The sequence below is a fragment of the Seriola dumerili genome, unplaced genomic scaffold, assembly GCF_002260705.1.
Source record: "Seriola dumerili isolate Sdu_G_001 unplaced genomic scaffold, Sdu_1.0 BDQW01000068.1, whole genome shotgun sequence".
In the NCBI taxonomy this organism is placed as follows: domain Eukaryota; kingdom Metazoa; phylum Chordata; class Actinopteri; order Carangiformes; family Carangidae; genus Seriola; species Seriola dumerili.
Window position 1 is genome coordinate 1967696 of NW_019174323.1, and position 25666 is coordinate 1993361.

Sequence of the window (25666 nt, forward strand, 5' to 3'; positions counted from 1 at the left end):
TGCACCAAAGTCGACTACAAATCAAAGATGAAATTTTTTTTTTTAATCTAAAACCTTTAAATTTATTACATCCGGTACAAAAGGTCTTAATGTTTTCTTTTTCTGTAAGAAATCAATGCACAGATCTGTGTTCTGAACATTGTTCTTCCAAGGTTGATGTTTGAGGTGACACTGTCATGAGTTTTCTATGATTTGTTACAAAAACATCATCAACACCTGCAGACAGTTTTCAGAGGTCTTCATTCAGAAATAAATGCATAAACCTGTACTATAACTGTACTACTATACTCCCTCTAGAGCTTCCTCTAAGGTCCATGTTTAAGTTCGATATTGGGCGTTCAAATGGTTTCAAATTTTTATAAAGACCTGCAGAAAAAAGCAAAGATGAGATGTGATCTCAGGAGGGGAGATGAAGACGCCCTAAAGACGCTGTAGATGTCTGGCTGCTGGTAAAGTTTCTGCAGGATGATCTAACGTATGTTACAGTAGAAAGTCTTAATAGTTTTTAGAGCTGCGATGTTTAGTTTTCCATAGGAAATCGATGCACAAACCAGTGGTCTAAATATACTGTTATATTCCCTGAGATGATACAGCTGTTTCTCAGTTTACATCATTTGGTACCAAAACAGGGAGAATCTATAGAGACCTGCAGACACTTAGAAAAACAAAGATGAGGAGTGATCTCATTAAATGTCCCAAAGAAGTTTAAAAAAAAAACAAAAAAAAAAACTGTGAATCTATGACTTCTCATTCTGTTCATGTCATTCGTTCTGGAAAATGATGTAAATATGATTTTTCAACAATAAAACCTTTTAACAACAGCAAGTGTTTCATTTTCCCTGAAGGCTGCAGATACACGATGAAAGAAAACCACAAGTAATGTGAATTTTTTTTTTACTTATTTGCTTTAATTTGCTGTTTTCTGCTTGTTTACACTGCTGATCTTTATTTTCTGTATATAATCAAACACAGCGTGTTCACTCCCTCCTCTGTAGTTTGGTCACATTAAAGCTGTAACATGTCAGCGTTACTGACTGTTTAAAGACATATAACAAAATATACAGCAGAGCTTATTTAGACAATATGAGACAGAAAATGTTTCTGTGGATAATAAAACTTGAATTACAATTGAGATACACTTAAAAAAAAAAAAAAAAACATGACACATTTCTCAACATGAGGGCAGATACTCCTGCCGTTCATTCTGGGCAAAAACAACAGTTAAACCACTTCAAAATCAAACACATTATTCTTGGCACACAACGACCGTCAATCTATTGTCAAAAGGTTTCTGGAAAACTTCACCTTATTATTGAGGTAAAGAGCAAAAAGCTGATTATGTAACAAAACTTCCTGAGTGGGAACAATACGGAGCTCGATGTCTGAACGTCCAAACATGAAAACAAACAGCAGCTTGGCGAGGAGCGGCGTGTGAGGAGGCACTTCCTGGACGTTCGGTCTGATAAAAGGTCCAGAAATCAGAGGCCGATTGTTTCATTAAGAGAATTAAAACAAACACAGAGGACTGTGTGTGTGTGTGTGTGTGTGTGTGTGCAGAAAGGCACTGACGATATTGTGCAATGTTTTGTAGTGTTAGCCTGCAGGATCTGTAAAGTCTTTGGTCACTGCTGAGGAGAACAGCTTTGGCGTCGTGGCTGTGTGCAATAGTGAGCGTGCTGATATGCAGGATGCAGCTTCCAGGCTCTAGCTTTTTCTTTTTTTTTTTTCTTTTTTTTCCAGAGTGGTTCATATTTTTGCCCTTTTGACCTCCAGGTCAGTTATAGGATGGATAAACTCTCCGGCTGATGGTGGTTGGACCCCGCGCCCACCACCTCTGTCTTGTGCTCGGAGGCGGAGAAGCCCTGTACGCCCCCTCCTCTGGACAGGACCATCAGCGTGTCCCCCGACATGCCCCCGAACTCGAATGCGAACGTCCCGTAGAAGAGCATGATGAGCGAGCAGTAGATCCACTCGAAGATGGCGGAGGCGTGCTGCAGGGCGTAGCTCTCCTGGCAGAAGAAAACTCCACCTGGGGATCAGAGGTTAAGGAGAAACAATGGCAGGAGGGAGACCAGATCAGAGAACACATAAAAAAAAAAACTAAAATATCTGCTTCTTAGGAATCCAGAAATACCCTCAGACACCTGCTTTTTATTGATTATCTTTTATCTTTGCTGACTTAATGGGTCAAGATCTTGGAACTGCAATCAATATCACGTCTTGTTATCTCCTCATGACCTCTGCAGACTCCCAGAGGTTGGAGAAGATTCACGTAAAGGGGTGTAAAACAGTCTTTTCTCCAGCAGGGGGCCACGTGTCACATCACTCTTTACATGCATTAACTGACATGAGCGTCACAGGAAGGATACTGAGCACCAGGGCGATCAGAGCCAGCAGGGCCATCCCCACCCGCAGGTGACCCACTCGGTACTCCTCCTGGGTCTTGGCCAGTCTGTAGGTCAGAGCCGACTGCAGACACACAAACAGCATGCTGGACGGGAAGGCCACTCCAGCTCCGACGTAGTGGAGGACTTTGGCAAAATCCACCTGAGAAATAAAGAAAGAAACACAAAACAGGGTCTATTTAAACTCAGGGAGAATAAGTGATGTTGGAAGGTTTCATTTTTCCATTTAGGACAAAAACACCTCACGTATGTCATGATGCATAAACAGCTGTAGTTTCTGTCCCTCACTGTACTTTGGTTACTCTTGTTATTTTTAATTTCTTCCCTTTTTTCCCCATCTCATATTTCTTCTGCTGGTGGCAAACAGCATCTCTATAGAAGGTAATGTTGCTCAGTCCACCACTGCTGCCCAGGCTCAGATCTCTCTATTAGATATTAATGATGCCCAGAGGACGAATCCCAACCCCTTGACTTTTCTCCTAGTGCCACCAGCAGATCAAAGTTTCCTCTTACCCTGAGAAATAGCCCACAGCATCTTCTATGGGTTGGAACTAAAGTTTGTGCAGAACATCGTGGTTTCCAAAGAATGGATGCAACTTTGGAAACCACAAGAGCCACATTTGCAGTTTTGAATATTTTGACAACTTGTAGATGGATTTGCCATGAAAATTCCTAAATGTTGCCATTTTTGTTTTTTCGAGAAATGTCTCAACACGTAGATGGATTGCTACGACATTTAGGGCAGCAGCTCATGATTATTACCATTATCAATTGATTATTTATATATCACAATTAATCATTTTGACTATAAAGTGTCAGAAAATAGTGAAAAAAAACCTTCATAATTCTCCAGAGCCAAAGTCAACGTCTTCAAGTGTCTTGTTTTGTCCAAAACTCTAAGACTTGCAAATCCTCACATATAGGAAGCTGGAACAAGGAAGCATTTTCAGATTAAAAGGATTTTTTGATTATCAAAATAATTGCCAATAAATTTTTTTTTTGTTGATCAGCTAATCACTACAGCTCTAATGACATTTGGTATAAACATTCATGTCCCCGCAGAATTAATCATAACGTCTTCGATGATGATCTGACTTTTCACGTAGCGCCATCCTCAGGCCAACATGTTCATTTATTTCATTCCAGTATTGGTTTATGACCAAACACCAACAGAACTAATGACATTCCCATCATCCTCTGCTGCTCTTTGTGTTCAGAGATGGTGAACATTATACCTGTTTAATATCAGCATGGCTGTGGATCTCTTAATCTCTTTTCACAGAAGTATTAGCCATGAATTCTGATGCATATTTTTCCTTCTTTATCCAAGATAATTGTCTCACATGTATCTGACTATTGATAAGCTATTGATCTGGCTCTGATGAGAAGCTTTCCTCACTGATAGGATTCTCTTCACAAGCATTGTCTAAACACATTTTTAACCCTCAAACACATGTGCCAATAAGCTTCCCTCAACCTGAAGTCTGAATCTAAAAGACGCTAAACTACTTTTTCCTCATGAGATCCAAAATAATCATCACTTACATCAGAGCATCATTTCTTGTGGGAACATGTGGAAACAACACAGCTGATATAAAAAAAACAAAACACAAATGACACACAAACACGTATACACGGGTCATGGTGACCTAACACTGGAACTCTGGGTAATCAACTGTTGCAGCATCATCTAACAGACAGCGTCACAGGACAGGACAATCTGCACCAGGAAAATATCAGAGAGAGGGGGGAAAAAATTATGTGATACCAATTTGAAAAGGCAAAGAGCGAGAGGTGCAACACAGTGTCAACTTGAACTCAGCAGCTGATCAGCAGTGAGATAACTGAGGAAGTGAATTAAATCCTCCCTGCATTTATAGTTTTCAAAATAGTTCCTGTAATCTGCGCACAAGCACTCACACACACACACACACACGCACACACACACGTATTTTGAAATGCAGCAGCTGGTATGATGATAACACATCCTGCACATGGAGTTGAGTGAATGACAGATGCATTGCGAGGGACATCACAGCTGTTTAAGAGGCGTAATTACAGGGAAGAGACACAAAGAACAAGCGAACTGACTGATTTACACGTAAAAGTGAGCTGGGTGTGCAGGAGAGAGATGAAGTACTTTGCAGTGAGGAGGCTGCGTCTACAAAATGTCACAACACTTAAATCCAACATGGACGTTGGCAGAAAGAATCTACGTGTTCACCACTTCCTCCAAAAGAAAGGTTCAACTGCAGACCACAGGAAGAAAGTCAAAGTGCTGATGTGTTTATTTTTTTTTTTTTCTGAAGTGCTTGTTTCCGCCTACAGCCACGTGCCCGGCTTCTGCAGAACTCGTGCACCAGAGTTCAAGCAGCGAACCCTACCTAGCAGGGTGAGGAGTCGGACATCTCCCTCTGCGCCCAGCGTCTTAGTACATGGTGGAGTATGTGGAGGGGGCGGAGGGAAGGTCACAGCCGGTTATCATAGATGATGTGTGAACAATTCTGTCTGAGAAGTGTCCCCTCTCAAGAACGGTTGTATTACTGCAGCTCACACTAACAAGAAAACACACATATGCTAATCTCACTACACTAACCTTGCGCAGGAAAGCAGCTGAAAGCAGGGAGAGCTCCGTTTTTCTTTTGTTTCACTGGAGGAGAGACCACCTGTTGATTCAACATCTGTCTCTGAATCTCTTTTCTTTTAATTCTTCCTGTTGCTAACCAGCTATCCATTTTGATACTCCAGTTTTTACTGTGGATGTAAATTTTTTGCGCAAAATTAGACCGAGATAGAAAGTTGGAATTAGAGCTTCAATTATTTTTTGATGAATATGTTTGTGATTTACAGAAAATTAGCCAGAAACAAGTTTGATCATTTTGATCATTTATCAAAAAATGTCAAACACTCTACATTTAATTCAGCACTGCACTTCAACAGCAACACTTCATCTGGGATGTAAACGCTGGGCCTCGTGTGAGCGCGGCTGTTTACCGCCCGTTTATACAGTAACATCAGCCGCTCGATACCGTGTTTACTCTGAGGCAAACACCGAGGTTCATTATGTAAGATGGAGCGCAGACAGGGAGGAGGAGGGCACCGCAGCCAATCACCAAACCCCCCCCCCCAACCGCTGGTGTGTGGACTGGATGAAGGACCCTCAGACTGGATGTAGCTGAAGGGGCCGATAGAGCAGAGGGAATCTGAGACAGCCGCTTCACACAACCACACAGAGGAGAGGGCCTCCCAACAATACTGACCTTCAGCAACTCAAACACACGCACGCGCATACACACACACGTGACTGAGGATAAGCATTTATATCTGAGTGTAGTTCTGATGGTTGTTACATCACACACACAGAAAAACACATGGCACAAGTATTCAGGAATTTTTACTTCGAGGTCCCATATTGTATAAGGTGAGATTTCCTTGTTTGTATTTATCTTTATTATATAGCAGGTCTAGGTTCTAAATGAATACTGTGAAAGTATAGTGTTAAAGGTCTGTATTTTCTGTATTGTATTGTCTGTATTCAGAAACTGAGCCTCAAAACGAGCCTTCAGGACTTTATTAACAACACAACACTAAGCGGTCATTCCATCGTAGCAAGCTACAAGACAATCACTGGACGTCAGGAAGCCAGTATATCACTGCACAGCATTCCCAAGGACAGAAACATCAGAGACCAATGGCTAAAGTGAACTTTTATGAAATACCAGAGCATTTTTAGTCTAAATTTGACCGTCTGTTCAGCTCATGTTCAGCGTCAACTGACCAAGCTACAGCAGTGGGCTACACTCCTTTAACTATGTGGCCAGAAAACAGTAAGCCAGTCCAGAGAGATGCTCAGAGGCTGGTTGCTGGTTGCTCCGTAGAGAAGAGCGAGAGAGGAGATGTAAAACTACACTGAGATGGTTTTTGGTTCTTAAAACCACAAATATATCTTCACATCACAACATTTCACATAAAATACTGGCGATAACCCATAATTTTATAATAACAGTTTATCAAATACAATGGGTCACTCACAGTGATGAAACTACAGCTGAACCTGAAGCTCCCTTCAGCTTCACCCGGCTTTATAGTGAGATGCAACTCATTGTTTATGTGTCCGGCCCACACCTTTACTGTTCTGGCTCACTCTCACTGCTCTTGTTTTTGGCTGCAGCAGGCATGTTTTCATCTGTAAAAAGCCACAGTCCATGACCTGCCCAGCAGCAAACAGCAGACAGACTAAGTTAGAGATGAACTGGTGAACACAGTGGAGCATTTAGCAGCTAAAGAGCCAGATATTTCCCTGAAGAGCTGGAGGAGACCAAAAACAGAGCTATAAGAAGGGGGAATATTGGACACAAACAAATGAACCATGTGTAAATAAGCAACTGTACGCTAACACGTTCATCATATCAACTTCAAAATGTACTCAAGTGAAGCACAAATACTTTTAAAGTGAAGTGTAATACTTGAGTAAACGCACTTGGTTTCATTCCAGCAGTGCACATGTCTAAACACATAAATGTCACTGTAAATTTGAGGCTACATTCCTGGCAGAAAGCCCCACTGTCAGAACATGTTCAGTGCCAGATTAAACTCAGTCAGCACCTGAGGCCATGAAAACTCCCAGCACTGGAAGGGATGTGTGCAGAGTTATATGCTTGTGCATGTGTGTGCTTGTACTTACAGCATGTTCCTGTGCATTTAGTGTAGAAGCATGCATGTACTGAATGTGCATGTGCTGTCGCTCCTCTTCCTCACAGTAAATCTTTATCACAACCTACAGTAGTTACAACTACTACTATTAAATCATTCTGAGCCTCTTTTCAAAATAAATGCGCCCTTAAACTGAACTTCTCCTGAGCGTACTGATGGCAGGAACTCCAAACCTCTTGTTTTTAAGATCACACTACCACAGAGAGGCGGCCAGACGATTTCCAGACAGAACAAACGGAGCATCAAAAGAAATTTGCTTGGAAGGTCTATAAAGTGCTGAGAGGCTGCAGGAGAGAAGAACATCAGAGAGGCTCAGCAGCCACGACACCGCCGAGCCTTATCCAGCCAGCAGAAACAACACATGCTGTGCACATGCGCCAAGGAGGCGGCCTTCAAGACGCTAAATCCATCATCTGTGACATAATCCGGAAGATTAAGTGATATAATCAGATTATTTTAGTATTAAATTCAATTCTGAATGGTATTTGGGCTTCAAAGCAGGATGTAATAAGACTAAAGTCGTATTTATACTTGCATTAAGTGAAATGGTCCCAATGGAGCTGATGGAGCTCAGAAATACATGTATGTGCACCTTGGTGGAGGTATGCGCTCCTCAAGTTTGCAGTATTGCTTCATCTGTGTGTCTGATGAGGTATTTTCTTATGGTGATGGCAGCAGCAGGAGAGAAACAAATAAGAACTCTCCTCCTCTGGGGATCATGAATATAATGGTCCAGATGTCTCGCACACAGACGTACAGACTCACCAACATCAGCATCAAGAGGCCCTGCTGTCAGTTGTAACCATAGCGACCGATAATCTGGAAATAAAGCCTAAAAGGCATTTGTGTGTGTGAGTGCAGCTTTTATGTTTCATTCTCGCTTTCAAAAGTAGAAACCATCCTCGTCCCATGTTACCTCCATACTGTTTATATTAGACCACTGAGACCCTCTGCTTCCTGTTGCCATGGCAATGACCCATAAATCATGTGAAGTCTTATCTAAGCACATTGTGTTAAAGAAGAAAAACATTAAATGGGGAATAATTTAATATTTTTTAACTTGTACTTAATTCTAGTAGCATGTGGGGAAAAGCACAGAATTTAATTGGTATTTTAAAATCTCTGTTTCCAGTATAAAGGCCACATGTTGCGCTGCTACAATAACAAAAGGCCTGCTGACTGTTATTAAACCAGACCTGCAGAAAAGATCAAACACCCACCTCGTTTTCAGACAAAGTTTTACAATTGCCGGGGGCAGAGATAATCACAGCAGTGAGATAGCATCTCTCTGTGTGAATGAATACCATTTGGAAATTATGTAAGAAATTATGTAACTTACATTTTGAAAGTGCTGCATTTTTGGCAGGGACAAAAAATTCAGGTGATTGTTTTTATGAAATCAAATCCTTGATTGATGTTTTTTCAGTGTGCTCCAACTTAAAAAAAAAAAAGGTCATTTAAGTGATGTAAGAAACATTTCTTCTGAATACATCACTGCATTTTGTTTTGTCAACCTTTCTGTCCGACATTTCTCTGTCATAATCCCAGTTTTCTCTTTGGATCCCTGATTCTTTTGATTCTTTATCTCTGATCCTTTGGAAAAACAAAGCAGGGCTTTTCCACAAGAAATGCATTGCTATATAATTAGAGCTGCAGGGCAACAATGAACTGACTCTCTTGTCTCTGTTTATTGTGTATCTACCCAGTGCTCATCATGCACAGCAGACTACATGTAGCTGCTTCATTATATTTTGCCCAGAGACAGATAAAACCAGGACTTCTGTAATTATCCGGTTAATTAGAAGAAAACTGATTAAACACAAACTTATTTAGGAATATGCATCACATGAGCACAATATAAACTTCAATAATAAATGTTTGAAAACTATAATTGGACAGATTAGATACCAAAACTGTAGAGTCTACATTATGCCAGCGGCTCTGTGACGCTGTGGTTGGAGCTAAACTCTGTGTTTGGCAGGTGTAGTGTTTACCATGTTCACCATGTCAATTTAGTGTGTTATCTTGCCAACATTTGCTTATTGGCACTTAACACAGTAGTACAGCTGAGGCTGATGGTGTCATTGCAGGTATTTGGCACGGACGTACTAAGAGAGGGTAAATATACGATTCAGAGATAACTGGTTAGGGATGAAGCCAGGATCAGGTCAATGGAAGGGGAAACAAACAAATTTCCTCGAGGATCTGTTCCTGAGTGTTACAATCTGACACCAACGATCAAGAGAGCTGGATACGACGCTGCCACTGAGCCTCGCTGCCAATTTCCCCAGTGGCAGCTTGCGGTACTGCAGGGCTTTGTACTTGCAGAACTTTCCCAGAGCTTAGAGAAGTGATTTTTCTGTGTCTGACATCATCCTAATGCGAAATACTGATGCACAACATGGAAGCTAGACAACTTTTTGGGGTTATTCACTCCGTAAGCAATCTATGTTCAAGTGAGTAGGAGCCATTTTGTATGCAGTTATGAAGATACTGCCTTGGTATTTGGTCATGAACCAAAGTATTGGACAAACAAGTTTTGACCTGATGATGCTGCTAAAGGAAAAGTTCAGCAATGACCAAAGTTATTACAATTCATCCAGTAATTCAGACGAATTCAATAAAAATCACAAGAGTGAACCACAAGGTGGCGCTAGAGGGGAAAGTCACTTCATCCTCTGGAGAACCTGACTGTCTGTTCAAAACTTCATGACAAACCATCTGATAGTTGTTGAGATATTTCAGTCTGGACTGAACCACCCATTTTATTATTAGGCTATTTATAGGTGAATCTGGGACCACTGTGGCCCCCGAGGATGTGGGGCCCCAGACAGTGGCCCATTTGGCCCTTGAATACACCTACAGAATGTACCTGGGTGAAGAAGTTAACAAGCTGTTGCATCAATCAATATGAATCAAAATCAATAATAAAAGTAACACATCAGCTGAATAACCAAAGTGCTGCTATCACTTTCACTACTATCACCCCACAAAGTGAATTATTACACACACACAGTTTGAAGCTGTGTGCAAAGGTCAGTCTGAACACACACACATTTGTTCTGTCATTGTTTTTCTTGTGTGTGTGTGTGTGTGTGTGTGTGTGCGTGTGTCAGCTGCTTCTGTGAAAGTGGTTGAGCTGATATAACTTCCTCTAAACCTCCTAGAGCTTCAGTCACACTGTTGATTTACCTGGAAGTTTCCCACCATGATGAGACCAGCGGCACAGATCCATCCGGTGGAGAGGCCGGCCGTGTTGAGGACACAGTTCTGGTGTTTCTCTATGACGTGAGCGTAACGCAGCAGACCGATCAGCATCACTGCAGGGACAGGTACAACAGACATAAGGAGAAAGAAGTGAGAGATGAAGATGGAAGGAGGAGATTCAGTTTGGCCCAAATGTGCTCTCTTCCAGGAACCGTGCCCACACGACAAACTGTAACTGAGGTGTTTATAGTCTGAGTCTCTTCCTGCTTTCTGTTCATGTTAAAGGAGTTCTTTCTCTAAACAGAAGGAAAACAACCTCAGGGTTCCTGATGCATCCACAGACAAACACGTTTTGTTTCAGCAGTCACTCTTTACACACAGTCCACCATTCATCCTCTTTGTTTACTTAAAATTACCTTTAACAAGCTCTGGTTTCTTCCCAATTACAGTGATTCTCTCTGGATACAAAGGTGTAATCTCTACTGTCCTCCTCACCCACAGTCCACGTCAGAGAATGTCATCTACACCTCTGCTAACTTTTTCTCTTCACTCACAGCAAGTTGTTTCACAAGCAGCTGGAGATTTTCAAGTATTTTTTGCCCTAGGTTTTTACTCGAGGAAACCACATCTACCTGAATTTACTATAAGGTAAACTGGTTCACCCTCAGAGTTAAAACAGTTTGTTAAAGTTCACATTTTATGTGTTTTTATCTTTTTGTAATGCAGAGGAGAAAAGCCAGAATTATGCTCCCAAGATACGTAATCTAAACCTACGCAGAGAAGGGTGTTATGGGTAACCGCAGGTCACATGTACACCTTCTAATTTTCAGCTACATGTCTCGGAGATCAGAGACTGTAAATAGAGATGGAGGTAGCCTCCATGACATCACCCACAGGTTTCTGATGAGCGGTTTTGAAGCTCAGAGTGAGCTGCTCCACTGTCGCCATCTTGGCAGTGCCTGACTCCACCAATAACTCCCAGCTAATTCAAAAATGGTCAAAGAGGAGGGGCGTGTGTGGTGCTCAGACTTCATGATGCCAGTTTGTGGCAAGCATATGCTCACCCACCTGTCACTCAAAGAGGCCAAGCCCTCAATTATGTATAACTTTAAGCCTTAATAAAATGTAAACAGGTGAGTTCTATAAACAGTTTTCATGAAGGAGGAAATGAGCTCCAGAGACCAAAATTGTTTTTGTACCAGGCTGTAAACACGTTTATTTCGGCTGCAAAGTTGGACATTTTAACATGTGAGTCTATGGGGACTTTGTTATGCTGTGTATGTGTTGTCAAATTGGTGAAAATATTTTCTTCATTCGCTTGTGTTTTATATATTTGCAGGTGTTTTTCTAGTTGCAGTGCATTGAGCTCTCAGGGCCACCATACTTTTACATCCTTTACTATTCATAATGAATGCAATTCTCTTATTGTGCCTTTAAATTTTTATGCTTTGTCTTTGTACAAAGTTTCAACTCCAACCTCTCCTGCAGTTTTTTTGTATATATTGCTAATGCACAAACAAATAAAAATAAATTTACTAAGATTGACTGCAACCATGCTAAAACAGCTGAATAAAACTATTTCATAATTGCTGATGCTAAAGGCAAAGAGCTTTAATCTTTCATATCAGGCCGGTGAAGCAGCATCAAAGCCACATCCTGATCAGTGGAGCGATGATGCTGCAGATCTCTGTGTGAGCAGATTCCTGATGTCTGTTTACTGAACGCCTCCATCAAAGCTTCACAGCAGTTTCACACCGCTGTAACATCTGCTGCTCATCACGCTGCAAAACTGTTTTGATGCTCATGTTGTGACTCCTACGGCGAGCACCGGCGGTCAGTTTTTGATCGTCAAGCGTGTGTGACGATAAGACTCCATGTTTTTGGACTCTGGGTTATCTGCCTGCAGCACAGCCAGGGAGCAACTTTCTCTACAATCACCATTCTTCTCATCTCGAATCACACCACACCTCCAGGTTAAACAAACTGCCTCACAAACAAAAAGTGTGTATTGTTTGTGAGAGTGGAAGAAAAAAAAAAAGGGGGAAAGCTTTTGATGCTGGGGAAATTTCCAGAGTGTGAGCGTACACAAACCAACACCATGGCTTTCATTTAGAGCTGAAAGAAAGAAAATCTATCGGCAACTACTGTGGTAATCGATTAATCGTTTCAGTTGGTTTTTAAGTAAAAATACCATGTATTCAGCTTCTCAAGTATAATGCTTTTTGTGTCACGATTTTTGGATCAAGTTCCAAGTTGTTAAAATACCCAGATCTGTTAATCTCTCTTAGATCATCTCTTTGGCCTCTACAGACATCTGCAAAGAAAACAAGACCAGGTCCAAACCTAGCATGTGGCTGGACCGTGTGTGGTCAAATGTGTGAAACTGATGATGTAGTAGAAAACTATTGTGGAAAGATTGTAAACAACTACTTTCCATGAAAAGTAAAAAGTCACCAAATGCCACTCTCCTCCTCTCTGTGCTCACATGTACAGTATTTGAATACAGCTGAATTCACAATAAAGCTGTTCTCATTGACATGCCATTCTGTTCCTGTTGTCAGACAACGGAACAAGTATGAAACAGTGACGGAAGAACAGGCCACTAAGACTACATGTCAACCAGACGTTCAGCTGTGTTTACCTGTAAAAATGATCACTCAGAGAGAAACTCAGAAGCTCAATCACATCTGCTGCCGTATAGAGAGGTATGTCTGTGGAGGGAAAGCCCGACATCACGCTCGTGATGCAAAACTGATGACTCCCTTCTACGGAAAGTAGCTGAGGTTTGTCCTAAGAGTTGCTTGATTTGTTGCTAGATGCTTTTTTGAAAAATAAAAAAAAAAGATGCTTGAGGAGCCGGTAAGTCAGAAAATTTAGCATCAAAAGTTCAAAAACTAAGTTGACAACACAGCCTGTAAATGCCCCCTGGTTACATAATGGAAAGTGTTTGCACCAATTCATTTTGAAAGAGTAACAGCCGATGGTGTAACTTCATCACTCAGCCACTCAGTCATAACAGACATTTGTGTTTCTAAGGCTGGACTCACTGTTGTTGTCCAGGCAGAAAAACTCGTGATTTATCCAAACACATTCCGACTCACTGACACCGACCACCTTCACTTAAACTTTCCAAAGTGTGGATACAAACCAAAGTCAACAAAACAACTGTAAAATACAATATCTGTGGTTTGAAGGAAGGAGGGAACAACAGTCCCTTCCTTACCTACTGGTCATCATGTTAAAGTAAGAAATTTTTTGGTAACTTGAGAATGACAACTGCTCAGTCTCATCCTCCCACTGGTGTTACAACATCCATTTCACCTAACGTCAAGTGTATTGTGCATGCAGAAGAATTAATACAACTTCTATCATTTCCACTGTGTTGTTGAACTTTATTCTGCAGCTTTTGCAGAAACATCGGCCTGTGTCTTGGTGTCTTGGTTTTGTGAAGTCATGAAGGATGACGGGGCGCTCAGTGGTGTGTTAGAAGATAAATACCACACACACAGGAAAAAACCCCTGAGCTCAGACAAGTTAATGGGCTCGTTAAACGTCCGTGGATTCCAGCATTTTCTCAACAAAACCTATGAAAACCAGGTGTGTTCTGGTGATAGGTCGAATAAATGACACTGAGCAAATACACAGCTTCAGTCAAACAGTTATTGCAAGATAATGCATCAAGCCAGAGATACTGGACTATATATTTCCTCAGTATTGTACAGTTTTAATCTCCTCTCCTGTTGATGTTAGTCTGCTGTTAGCAGTGTGTCCTGCAGAGATGAGCCTACGTGATACGCAGCACTTCACGCTATATTCATCTAACAAACCCAGTTCCTGTGAAACACTACATCAAAAAGTTGGACAGCGCTGCTCAAACAAACAGATCCACATGAAGAATCACAAACACTGACTGTTGTTACCTAATGATGCCACTTTCTCTCTTCAAATGCAGGAGCTGAGATATCACTGCACCGCTCCCAGGTTTGAAGCTTTTTACTCTGCACAAACACAAAGGCTTTATACAGCTATAAATTTGTGACATGATCGCCCAACACATCATGCAAACTAGTTGTTTAGTTAAACTTTTGCTGCAAAACCAGGTGTAAAATCAATGTAGTGAGCTCCACTCTCCACCTGAGAGAACACGCCGCCGTCTCCAGTGTTGGTGTAGAAGACCCAAAGTCCTCCATGTTAAAGCTCAGTAGACTAAAGTTTACTAGAGCGCAAATTCTCAGAAAATTTTATTTAGCAAATAAAGGAAAAAAAATCAAAAGGCGCTCCGCACAGCGAGTGATGAACCCTGGGTAAACCACCCAAAATAGACGGTTCAAAGCAGGACTGGCACACAGCGGAGCAGAGCAGCTGCCCTCATGGTCAGAGGTTGAATGCTCGTGGGTCATGTGAGGCATAAAAATGCACCATTCATGGCAAAGGGTAAATTTTCTCCTCGGTGAGAGGGGGGGGGTGAAGCAGTGAATTCTGGGGGAACGGAGACTTGGCTGGAGCCACTACAGCTGAAAAAACAAGTCTGAGGTCTTGAGCGTACAGCAAAGAGCAGCATGTCGGGTAAATGTGTGTGAAGATGTACTAGAGCCACGTTCTGTGTACACAAATGTCTAAAAGTGCGCCTGACTGAATACTTTTACTCTGTACTGATACTCACCCATGAAGGAGCCGGTGCTGCATATGAGGCTGAAGAAGCAGCTCTCAGGTGGCAGAGTTCCACATTTACTGCAAAGAAAACAGAGGAGAGGAGGGTAGTTAGTCTGGGCTGGCTTCCAGGCTCAGTGGGCTAAAGTTCAATCAGGTTCTCAGAGTTCAAACCAGATCCTGCATGTTTCCCCACTTTTGGTTTTTGGTCCTATGTGTTTTACCGTGCAGCTCTCTCTCAGCCAGGAATGGCTTAAAAATAGTCATGAAAAAGCACAAAGACCTTATATGAGTCCATAGTTACTCTGCGGTATTAAAACCATGCCAGTGTTTTGTTTTTGTTTTTTTTCCTGGATAGCAGAGAAACGCTTGTCTATAAATGGAGAGCGACAGTCTCAGTGGGAGGTCGAGGACAGAACGACACTGAGATCTTTATCTGCAGATCAAAAGCTGCATGAAAAATGCTCCGCAACTAAAACATGAGGACCTAAAACAAGTACTAAAGACACGCTGACGACCTCTTCAGCAGATTTTTTCTTTAGTTGCAACTAAAGAAACGAGAGCTGTGAGTTTGTCCTGTTTGCATTTTGCGTCTCAGTGTGGCGACGGATCCGCTCCGCTCAACAAAAGCTCTTCTTCCTGTCCAGGTCAAGAGGTCATCCCTCCTGACTGTGAGCCTCTGTCGGGCAAGTGTGGACTCATCTCACAACAACTCGCAACTCTGCAGCTGCTCAACAATCAGAGAGATGTGTCCAGCAAGAGCTAAACTCAATCTGGATCTTTAAACGTGTGTCGATTTGACTTATAATACGTTTTTCTTCAACAGTGTTGACTGTTCAGACGTGGAGTATAAAACACTTTTCTCATTCAGACAGAGATGACTGTGAAAGCACATCCAGGTAAAGAGACAAAGTTTGCGTGATAGTAAGTGAACAGCAGTGAGGTAAAGTTGATATAATGGTAAAGAAGAGGAAGAGCGTTTTCTGTTTTTGCACCATTAGTGTCAGTTTCTCCCTCTTTGGATTCCTTCAGTGTCAGAGGTTCAGGATGTTTTTACCTGGAGCCGAATTATCCACAGAGGTCTCCTCCTCTCCAAAACAACCGCTAAAAACACTAAATAAAGCAGTTTCATGTTAAAAAAAATCTGTGATTCTCTCAGTGGAGACGGGACGTTCGGAGGGGCTGGGAGCCGAGCTGTTGCTCACCTCTGCTCAGCTTGTTTCTCTGATGTCCCATGACTAAAATCATTCATCTGGTTAAAACAGATTAGAAATAGATAGAAACTTAATTCTAAAAATGTATCTTCAAACTGGATAAAAAGCCAACTTGGAGCTTGTGGCAGACAAGCACAATGCCGACGCATGCACATAGGAGACTGAATGACAAGACGTTAGGTTGGGACTCTTGCTTGACGCTCACATGGTGTGTGCAAAGCATTTCGCTGCTGTTCATTTATTCATTTACGACTCTGGTGTGAATGAGCATAAAAATGAAGAGAGGGAAAGACTGGCGGTCAGATTATTACTATGGTTTTTTAAACTCTTCTCCAGGGAGGAGAAGATTGTTTTTATGGAGCAATCTGATATGAGAAGACGTCGACATTGGCAATATCATCGTTTATTGAACTGATTTTATTTTCTTTGTGAATAAGAGATGAAGATTGGGAGAATAAATGTGTTGCAGTGATGTTAGAGGTAAAAGGTGTTCGTTTCTCTCTATCTGTCTTCATGTTTTTGCTGCTGCAGCTTTTACCTTAATCTGAAGACATTCAGTTCAGTGATACAGGAAGTGACACAGAAACATAACTGGATTGCCATCGTACCTTTCAGGTTAAAGCGCTCAGGGTACTTATTCAGACATCAGGCCGATTTGTTAACTTGCCATCCGATAAAGGTAAAGGTTTGCATGTCTGACTGTCTGGTCTCGTCCAGCATTTTTGTTGCTTTACTTCTTGTTTTATTTTTGTGTTGCTCACCTTCACTTCTCATTTCAGATCCCTTCTTCCTGCCTTCGTGTGATTGTGTGCCCAGCCCTGAGGTGTTTCACCTGTGTCCCATTATGCCTGCCTCTCTTGTGTATCCAGTCTGTGTGCTCCAGGTTCCCTGCGTCAGTTCGTCTGTGAGTCTGGAGTTAAACGTTTCAGCTTTTTCCTCTTGTTTAGTGTTTGAGTCCATCTCTGTGTTTCGTCACTGTCCACAGATATTCCAGTAACAAAGGTGCATTTGGTCCCAGTTTTTCTCTCTAAACACAGGCGATACTGTGTGTGTGTGTGTGTGTGTGTGTGTGTGTGTGTGTGTGTGCGCGCGCAAACACAATGTATAAAACACAATGTGCTCTGACATCTGTCCTGTTGCCGTTTGGGTTCAATAGAAGAGGGAAAAACGACAAAACCAGACATGGTAGAACTCATAAAAATGACTGACGGAAACCACGGACCGCTGCTATTTCACGTTATTCGATACCCGTGGTCACATCGTGTGTACAGTGTGTGCTCTGTGGCGCTTCAATGAAATTGTTGTTGTTTCAAGAGCAGAAAGAGGATCTTCAGTCACTGATTTACCACCGCGGTTTCAGAGAAATCGCACTTTCAGCAACTCGATGTCAACTATGGTGATTGTTTGATTCACGTACAGAAACCAGATAGCTGTGACCTATGTTAAACACACAGCAGCAGCTTTGCTAAGTGAATAAAATGCCTCCTGTAGCACCTGCAGAGGTGGGAACACTCACCTGATGAGTGGTATGTTGTCCAGGGTGCAGCACAGCACAGGACCCCTCTGCAGTGGAAGCTGCTCCTCACACGACTCATTATAAAGCCTGTAAACACACACATGGACACGCTAACTTCATACTGTATGTGTGATTATAGACACTTCAATGATGCAAACACTCGTTTAAAAGAAACCCGCTCATCTTTAAAATAGTTCAAAGCTTAAAAAAATAATCCCCCATTTCAGGTCAAATTTTTACTTCTACCCATTATGGTTCATAATGAGCGTCTCATGATGCAGGACGACCAAAGTAAACAAACTCTGTTAATGGTTTGAGCATCAAGGGTCTCATGCGGGGCATCACGGCTCCTGCTCTACGCAAACCACGGTAGAAAATTAACCCAAAGTATTTTTAGGGTGAAAGGTCTGTTAAATGTTAAATAACACATAGTGCTAAAAGCTGAGTTGTGTGTGTTGTTGTGATTAGAAAACTGTGAGGATCATCTTTATAATATGAGAATCCCCACATCAGAATGCATTAATTAAAAGTAAATGAAAAGAGGCATTAATAAGCACATAGATGGGAATCAGGGTAAATAAATTGTGTTTTTGTTTTTTATTTTCTTTACATTTCTGGTCGATGGATTCATTTAAATATTTGTATCTCTTACACTGCACAGATTGTTTCTTGTTTATATTCTCTTATAACAGCTGCTAATGCTAACTTTAGCTTTGTAGCTCCTTTAAAGCCAACTGTATGCTCTAACAGTAGAAAATAAAAGTAACTTTGTCTTTTTTATTAAAACAAAAAACTAAATATCTTCATACCAATGGAACTAAAACTCATCATCTTGTATTTTAAAGACGAAGAAATACATCACGTGACTAAATCTAGACGTAATAATCTTATAAATCACAGATAAGGGGATAGTAATCTAATATTTTTCTTATATCATAACATAAGAGCTTTAACCTAAATTCACAAACCTTTTCCCCTTAGAAACTCTATGTTCTTTACACAGGTTGTTGCAGGGGTTTTGCAGAGGTTTTATGGTTCTGTACCAGCTGGGAAGGTGCTTTTATCAAAGAATCCAGCATGTGATTTTACTCCATGTTTAGGTTTCACATACCACACAAGTCACTCCACATCAGAGATGATACCTGACATGAGTTTGGATTCCTCCTCTTTCTATTTAAACCGATGTGTTTGTCTTTATCTCTGCAGAAACCATCCAAACTCCCACTCCCCCATCCCCCCCCACCCCCTCACCCCAACATACGCTTCTACACGTTAACATTTGCCCCTGCAGCACTTTATTTTCTTAATGCACCCCCCCCCCGTCTTGATCTCTACGTTCTTTCTCCGTCTCGTGCCTCGTCGTGTTTGAATTAAGACGGACGGACTTGGCAGGAAGTGGTGGAGCGGGGCCTCTGTGATGTAGGTTGAGAAAAGATTCCTTGGGCAAAATGAGCCTTTTCCTGGATTAATGCTACATAAACACACCAGCTGAGAGAAGTGGTGGTTTTCCTTCTACGGTTTTCACAGTTTCACAGCAGGCATCCGTGTGGTGATCACTCATGATCAATGAGCGACTTTTTTCTTTGTTTGGTCATTGTTTTGAGCTTCCCTACCCAAAAACTGTCGGGTCCTGTTTGAAAATGAAGATACGAAGAAAACTCCTCACAAGTTGTTTGTTCAGCTTATGTTTGAATCAGAATATGTAAATGAGAACAACTAAATCATGAGTTTGGTATATTTAACTACAGGGGTTTCACCAGCAGGGCACACTGGGGTGCGGTTGAGATGAGGATGAAGATATTTAGCTGTTTGAAGCATTAGTGTGGACACTAAATGATCAATATTGTGGTTTGAAATTTAGCCTTTTTAGCGTGGACATATTCTGAGGATTAAATAAACTTCAGGATTAATTGTGTCCAATTTAATTACTGGCGGTGTTAGGAAGTGTTAACTTTATGTTAACACTTGGAAGTGGTGACAGTGAACCAGAACGGTAAAGACGCGGTCCAGATAAACAATGAGCTGTGACTCACTGTAAAGCTCTGTAAAAGTCAAGGGGAGCTGATAATTCTCTGGAATAAGCTGGACAAAAAAAAACCACTTAACAACAACAGAGTCAGTCTCTGTGTGTGTGTGTGTGTGTGTGTGTGTGTGTGTGTGTGTGTGTGTGTGTGTGTGTGTGTGTGTGTGTGTGTGTGTGTGTGTGCTGTACCAGTTGTGCACAGGGCAGACATGCTGGTTGTACAGGGCCATGGCATATCTGTTAAAGCAGAGAAGAAGAAGAAGTGAACAATCAGTTGAACAAGAAGGAAATAAAGAAAATAAAAAAAGATGATATCTTGATTTGGTCTGGACACAAACTTTCACTGTCACAACAACCTCTCTAATGTTTAATAAAAATGATCTACAGTAGAAGTGAAGTTCTGTTTTACATACTAAAATAGAGTACTTGACAGCACCGTCACATAAGGAATCAAAGTTAATGTCAGTCCAGCCTCTGAAGTCACATGAATGAGCAGCGTTTCTTTCACAGACTGAGGACACTTGTCTTCGTCATACTTGTCCTGTGTGCAGAGGCTGGCTGTATTTTAACCTGAGCTCTGACGTCATAGGCTACATACCACCCCCAAGCATACCGCGATGTCTGCTCTCTCTCGTCCATAATTGTCTGGCAGTAAACCATTGTGCACGAAACCACCTTCCTATTCTCCTCCTTTCGGCCCCCCCCCCCCACATAGTCTGACGTTGTCATTACATTCTGTATATTTCGCCCCTCGGGACTTCAGCTCTTATATTGTTGTCTGTGAGATTGCATCCTCTCGACATTAAGACGGACGGACCCGTTTCTTGGAGTATCGGTACGTTAACTTGTTCAGGTTGCTACCGCTGCGTGCGTCGCTCTGTTGCGTCGTATGGTTATGTGAATTTAGACGGAGAACGAGATATTCTTGGTTGAAGGGCACAAGTAGATTGGCAAGGCGGGGTCCTTTTTTCTCTGTGTTATTCCGTATGGGTGGTAGTATAGAATTACTGATTCCCTATGTGGACAAACACATGAGCTCTCCATACGCCTGCTAGAGAATATAAGTATGGGTGTGGTACTTTCAAGACCTTACTAACCAGATCTTGAGTACAGCAAAGTTGGTTCATCAGTTTTTACGCGTCTAGTCCGCGGTTGTTTGGAGACAGTGGTGTATTCAACACCACGCAGGCTATGATCATGAGTGAGGCGTTTTGAATCCTATATTTCTTTCATTTTGTATCATTTGGGTTCCGTGATGTGTGTTTTTTGTATTGCTTCCTTGGTCTCACCCATTGTTTTCGAGAACATATACCCTGTACGGGTCCTGTCTTGAAACACAATAGAGAACAGTGATAACTACGGGTACCGAGCATAGTTATGCAATCAATCGCACAAAATCACGTAATTGAGATTCAAAGACTTTCTCAACATAGCTATAGTTAGATAACTATGATATTTCAGAACTTTATAATGGAAGATAATAATTATAAACTACGATGAGATATATAGTGTGATAAATGAGAAATATATTTAAATACAGGGAGGTATAACCAGGCGATGATAGGCACACTGGTGGACGGGTGTAGGTCGAGGGTGTGTGTCTAGAGAAATGAAACGACAGCAAGTGGAGACTAATTATCACGTGGGGTGCTGTTGGTTGTGAAAGACTGTTAGAGTGAGTGGAACAGAGATATTAAGCATGTCTTATAAGAAGTCGCATATCAGATTAGTGTGAGTCGCAGTATTGAAATGATAATGCAACTACTTTTGTGGTTAGCGTTGAGAATGTACTATAATGTCCCTGGTGTATAGGATTTATAGTACGTAGGAACACTATTCTTGAGGCAAATATGGAAAAATTTAATAACTTTTGTTCATGGATGTGTGTGTGTGTGTGTGTGTGTGTGTGTGCGCGCAAACGCAATGTATAAAACACAATGTGCTCTGACATCTGTCCTGTTGCCGTTTGGGTTCAATAGAAGAGGGAAAAACGACAAAACCAGACATGGTAGAACTCATAAAAATGACTGACGGAAACCACGGACCGCTGCTATTTCACGTTATTCGATACCCGTGGTCACATCGTGTGTACAGTGTGTGCTCTGTGGCGCTTCAATGAAATTGTTGTTGTTTCAAGAGCAGAAAGAGGATCTTCAGTCACTGATTTACCACCGCGGTTTCAGAGAAATCGCACTTTCAGCAACTCGATGTCAACTATGGTGATTGTTTGATTCACGTACAGAAACCAGATAGCTGTGACCTATGTTAAACACACAGCAGCAGCTTTGCTAAGTGAATAAAATGCCTCCTGTAGCACCTGCAGAGGTGGGAACACTCACCTGATGAGTGGTATGTTGTCCAGGGTGCAGCACAGCACAGGACCCCTCTGCAGTGGAAGCTGCTCCTCACACGACTCATTATAAAGCCTGTAAACACACACATGGACACGCTAACTTCATACTGTATGTGTGATTATAGACACTTCAATGATGCAAACACTCGTTTAAAAGAAACCCGCTCATCTTTAAAATAGTTCAAAGCTTAAAAAATAATCCCCCATTTCAGGTCAAATTTTTAACTTCTACCATTATGGTTCATAATGAGCGTCTNTCCCCCATTTCAGGTCAAATTTTTACTTCTACCCATTATGGTTCATAATGAGCGTCTCATGATGCAGGACGACCAAAGTAAACAAACTCTGTTAATGGTTTGAGCATCAAGGGTCTCATGCGGGGCATCACGGCTCCTGCTCTACGCAAACCACGGTAGAAAATTAACCCAAAGTATTTTTAGGGTGAAAGGTCTGTTAAATGTTAAATAACACATAGTGCTAAAAGCTGAGTTGTGTGTGTTGTTGTGATTAGAAAACTGTGAGGATCATCTTTATAATATGAGAATCCCCACATCAGAATGCATTAATTAAAAGTAAATGAAAAGAGGCATTAATAAGCACATAGATGGGAATCAGGGTAAATAAATTGTGTTTTTGTTTTTTATTTTCTTTACATTTCTGGTCGATGGATTCATTTAAATATTTGTATCTCTTACACTGCACAGATTGTTTCTTGTTTATATTCTCTTATAACAGCTGCTAATGCTAACTTTAGCTTTGTAGCTCCTTTAAAGCCAACTGTATGCTCTAACAGTAGAAAATAAAAGTAACTTTGTCTTTTTTATTAAAACAAAAAACTAAATATCTTCATACCAATGGAACTAAAACTCATCATCTTGTATTTTAAAGACGAAGAAATACATCACGTGACTAAATCTAGACGTAATAATCTTATAAATCACAGATAAGGGGATAGTAATCTAATATTTTTCTTATATCATAACATAAGAGCTTTAACCTAAATTCACAAACCTTTTCCCCTTAGAAACTCTATGTTCTTTACACAGGTTGTTGCAGGGGTTTTGCAGAGGTTTTATGGTTCTGTACCAGCTGGGAAGGTGCTTTTATCAAAGAATCCAGCATGTGATTTTACTCCATGTTTAGGTTTCACATACCACACAAGTCACTCCACATCAGAGATGATACCTGACATGAGTTTGGATTCCTCCTCTTTCTATTTAAACCGATGTGTTTGTCTTTATCTCTGCAGAAACCATCCAAACTCCCACTCCCCCATCCCCCCCCACCCCCTCACCCCAACATACGCTTCTACACGTTAACATTTGCCCCTGCAGCACTTTATTTTCTTAATGCACCCCCCCCCCGTCTTGATCTCTACGTTCTTTCTCCGTCTCGTGCCTCGTCGTGTTTGAATTAAGACGGACGGACTTGGCAGGAAGTGGTGGAGCGGGGCCTCTGTGATGTAGGTTGAGAAAAGATTCCTTGGGCAAAATGAGCCTTTTCCTGGATTAATGCTACATAAACACACCAGCTGAGAGAAGTGGTGGTTTTCCTTCTACGGTTTTCACAGTTTCACAGCAGGCATCCGTGTGGTGATCACTCATGATCAATGAGCGACTTTTTTCTTTGTTTGGTCATTGTTTTGAGCTTCCCTACCCAAAAACTGTCGGGTCCTGTTTGAAAATGAAGATACGAAGAAAACTCCTCACAAGTTGTTTGTTCAGCTTATGTTTGAATCAGAATATGTAAATGAGAACAACTAAATCATGAGTTTGGTATATTTAACTACAGGGGTTTCACCAGCAGGGCACACTGGGGTGCGGTTGAGATGAGGATGAAGATATTTAGCTGTTTGAAGCATTAGTGTGGACACTAAATGATCAATATTGTGGTTTGAAATTTAGCCTTTTTAGCGTGGACATATTCTGAGGATTAAATAAACTTCAGGATTAATTGTGTCCAACTTAATTACTGGCGGTGTTAGGAAGTGTTAACTTTATGTTAACACTTGGAAGTGGTGACAGTGAACCAGAACGGTAAAGACGCGGTCCAGATAAACAATGAGCTGTGACTCACTGTAAAGCTCTGTAAAAGTCAAGGGGAGCTGATAATTCTCTGGAATAAGCTGGACAAAAAAAAACCACTTAACAACAACAGAGTCAGTCTCTGTGTGTGTGTGTGTGTGTGTGTGTGTGTGTGTGTGTGTGTGTGTGTGTGTGTGTGTGTGTGTGTGTGTGTGTGTGTGTGTGCTGTACCAGTTGTGCACAGGGCAGACATGCTGGTTGTACAGGGCCATGGCATATCTGTTAAAGCAGAGAAGAAGAAGAAGTGAACAATCAGTTGAACAAGAAGGAAATAAAGAAAATAAAAAAAGATAATATCTTGATTTGGTCTGGACACAAACTTTCACTGTCACAACAACCTCTCTAATGTTTAATAAAAATGATCTACAGTAGAAGTGAAGTTCTGTTTTACATACTAAAATAGAGTACTTGACAGCACCGTCACATAAGGAATCAAAGTTAATGTCAGTCCAGCCTCTGAAGTCACATGAATGAGCAGCGTTTCTTTCACAGACTGAGGACACTTGTCTTCGTCATACTTGCCCTGTGTGCAGAGGCTGGCTGTATTTTAACCTGAGCTCTGACGTCATAGGAGCCGCTGCTGCTTTTTAAAACCCCTTAAATGTGTCGACTACACACTCACCACGAGCCTGAGATAATTCATTACACACACAAATACACAGTGAATCACAGTGTGGGAGAATGAGGCTGAGAGTCTTGTTCAAGGAGTAGGAGGGACCGAGCAGCAAATGTACAGAGTCTCAAACTTGATTCTCAGTGGATGGTTAATATTGGTCTGTTGGTCCAGACTGTAATATCTCACCAACTATTACATGAATTTCCATAAAATTTTGTACAGACCTTCATGGTTTTCAGAGGATGAATCCTACTGACTTTGGTGATCCTCTGACTTTTCATCTCGTGCCATCATGAGGTTTTGTGCGAAAAAGTTCACCAAATACTCGCTTGATTGCTATGAAATCTGGTACAGATGTTCATGTTTCCCTCAGGATCATATGTAAAAACTTAAGTGATCCTCTGACTTTTCATCCAGCGTCATCATCAGGTCAACATTTTTTTCAAAAAAAATACCTGCAAAACTAATGTTTGCAAGGCTAAAGATGGAGAACATTAAACATTATAAAAAGCCGAAGTGAAACCAGAACATCCAGGGTCTGTTTCAGATGTAAGAACATCAAACAAAGCCATTCTCAGTATGTCTTGTGGCTCAAATCATGTGTTTAGATCAGGACAGAAGTTTTTTTGAAAGACTATTTAAAGGTCCCATACAGTATAAAGGTAGCTGTCCATAATCTATGAGTATTAAAATTAAAAAAAAAATAATCCCCCATTTCAGGTCAAATTTTTACTTCTACCCATTATGGTTCATAATGAGCGTCTCATGATGCAGGACGACCAAAGTAAACAAACTCTGTTAATGGTTTGAGCATCAAGGGTCTCATGCGGGGCATCACGGCTCCTGCTCTACGCAAACCACGGTAGAAAATTAACCCAAAGTATT

The 25666-nt window shown here is 41.3% G+C and overlaps 1 protein-coding gene across 2 annotated transcripts in view; it reads right to left on the reverse strand.

The window, feature by feature from the left end:
* Positions 1 to 844: 844 nt before the first annotated feature.
* LOC111219560 (transmembrane protein 150A-like) overlaps positions 845 to 25666 on the reverse strand; it is a 33685-nt gene continuing 8863 nt past the window's right edge. The window contains exons 1-6 of one of the 2 annotated variants that reach the window (XM_022742280.1): positions 19918 to 19959; positions 17706 to 17792; positions 14989 to 15056; positions 10311 to 10438; positions 2370 to 2547; positions 845 to 2029 (exon numbers count right to left, since the gene is read on the reverse strand). In XM_022742280.1, coding sequence (XP_022598001.1) covers positions 1779 to 2029; positions 2370 to 2547; positions 10311 to 10438; positions 14989 to 15056; positions 17706 to 17792; positions 19918 to 19958 — 753 coding nt within the window. In that variant the 5' untranslated portion in view covers position 19959 and the 3' untranslated portion in view covers positions 845 to 1778. Of the gene's footprint in view, positions 2030 to 2369; positions 2548 to 10310; positions 10439 to 14988; positions 15057 to 17705; positions 17793 to 19917; positions 19960 to 22067; positions 22155 to 25666 lie in introns of those variants that run through there. The other variant, XM_022742279.1, reaches the window with a different exon arrangement.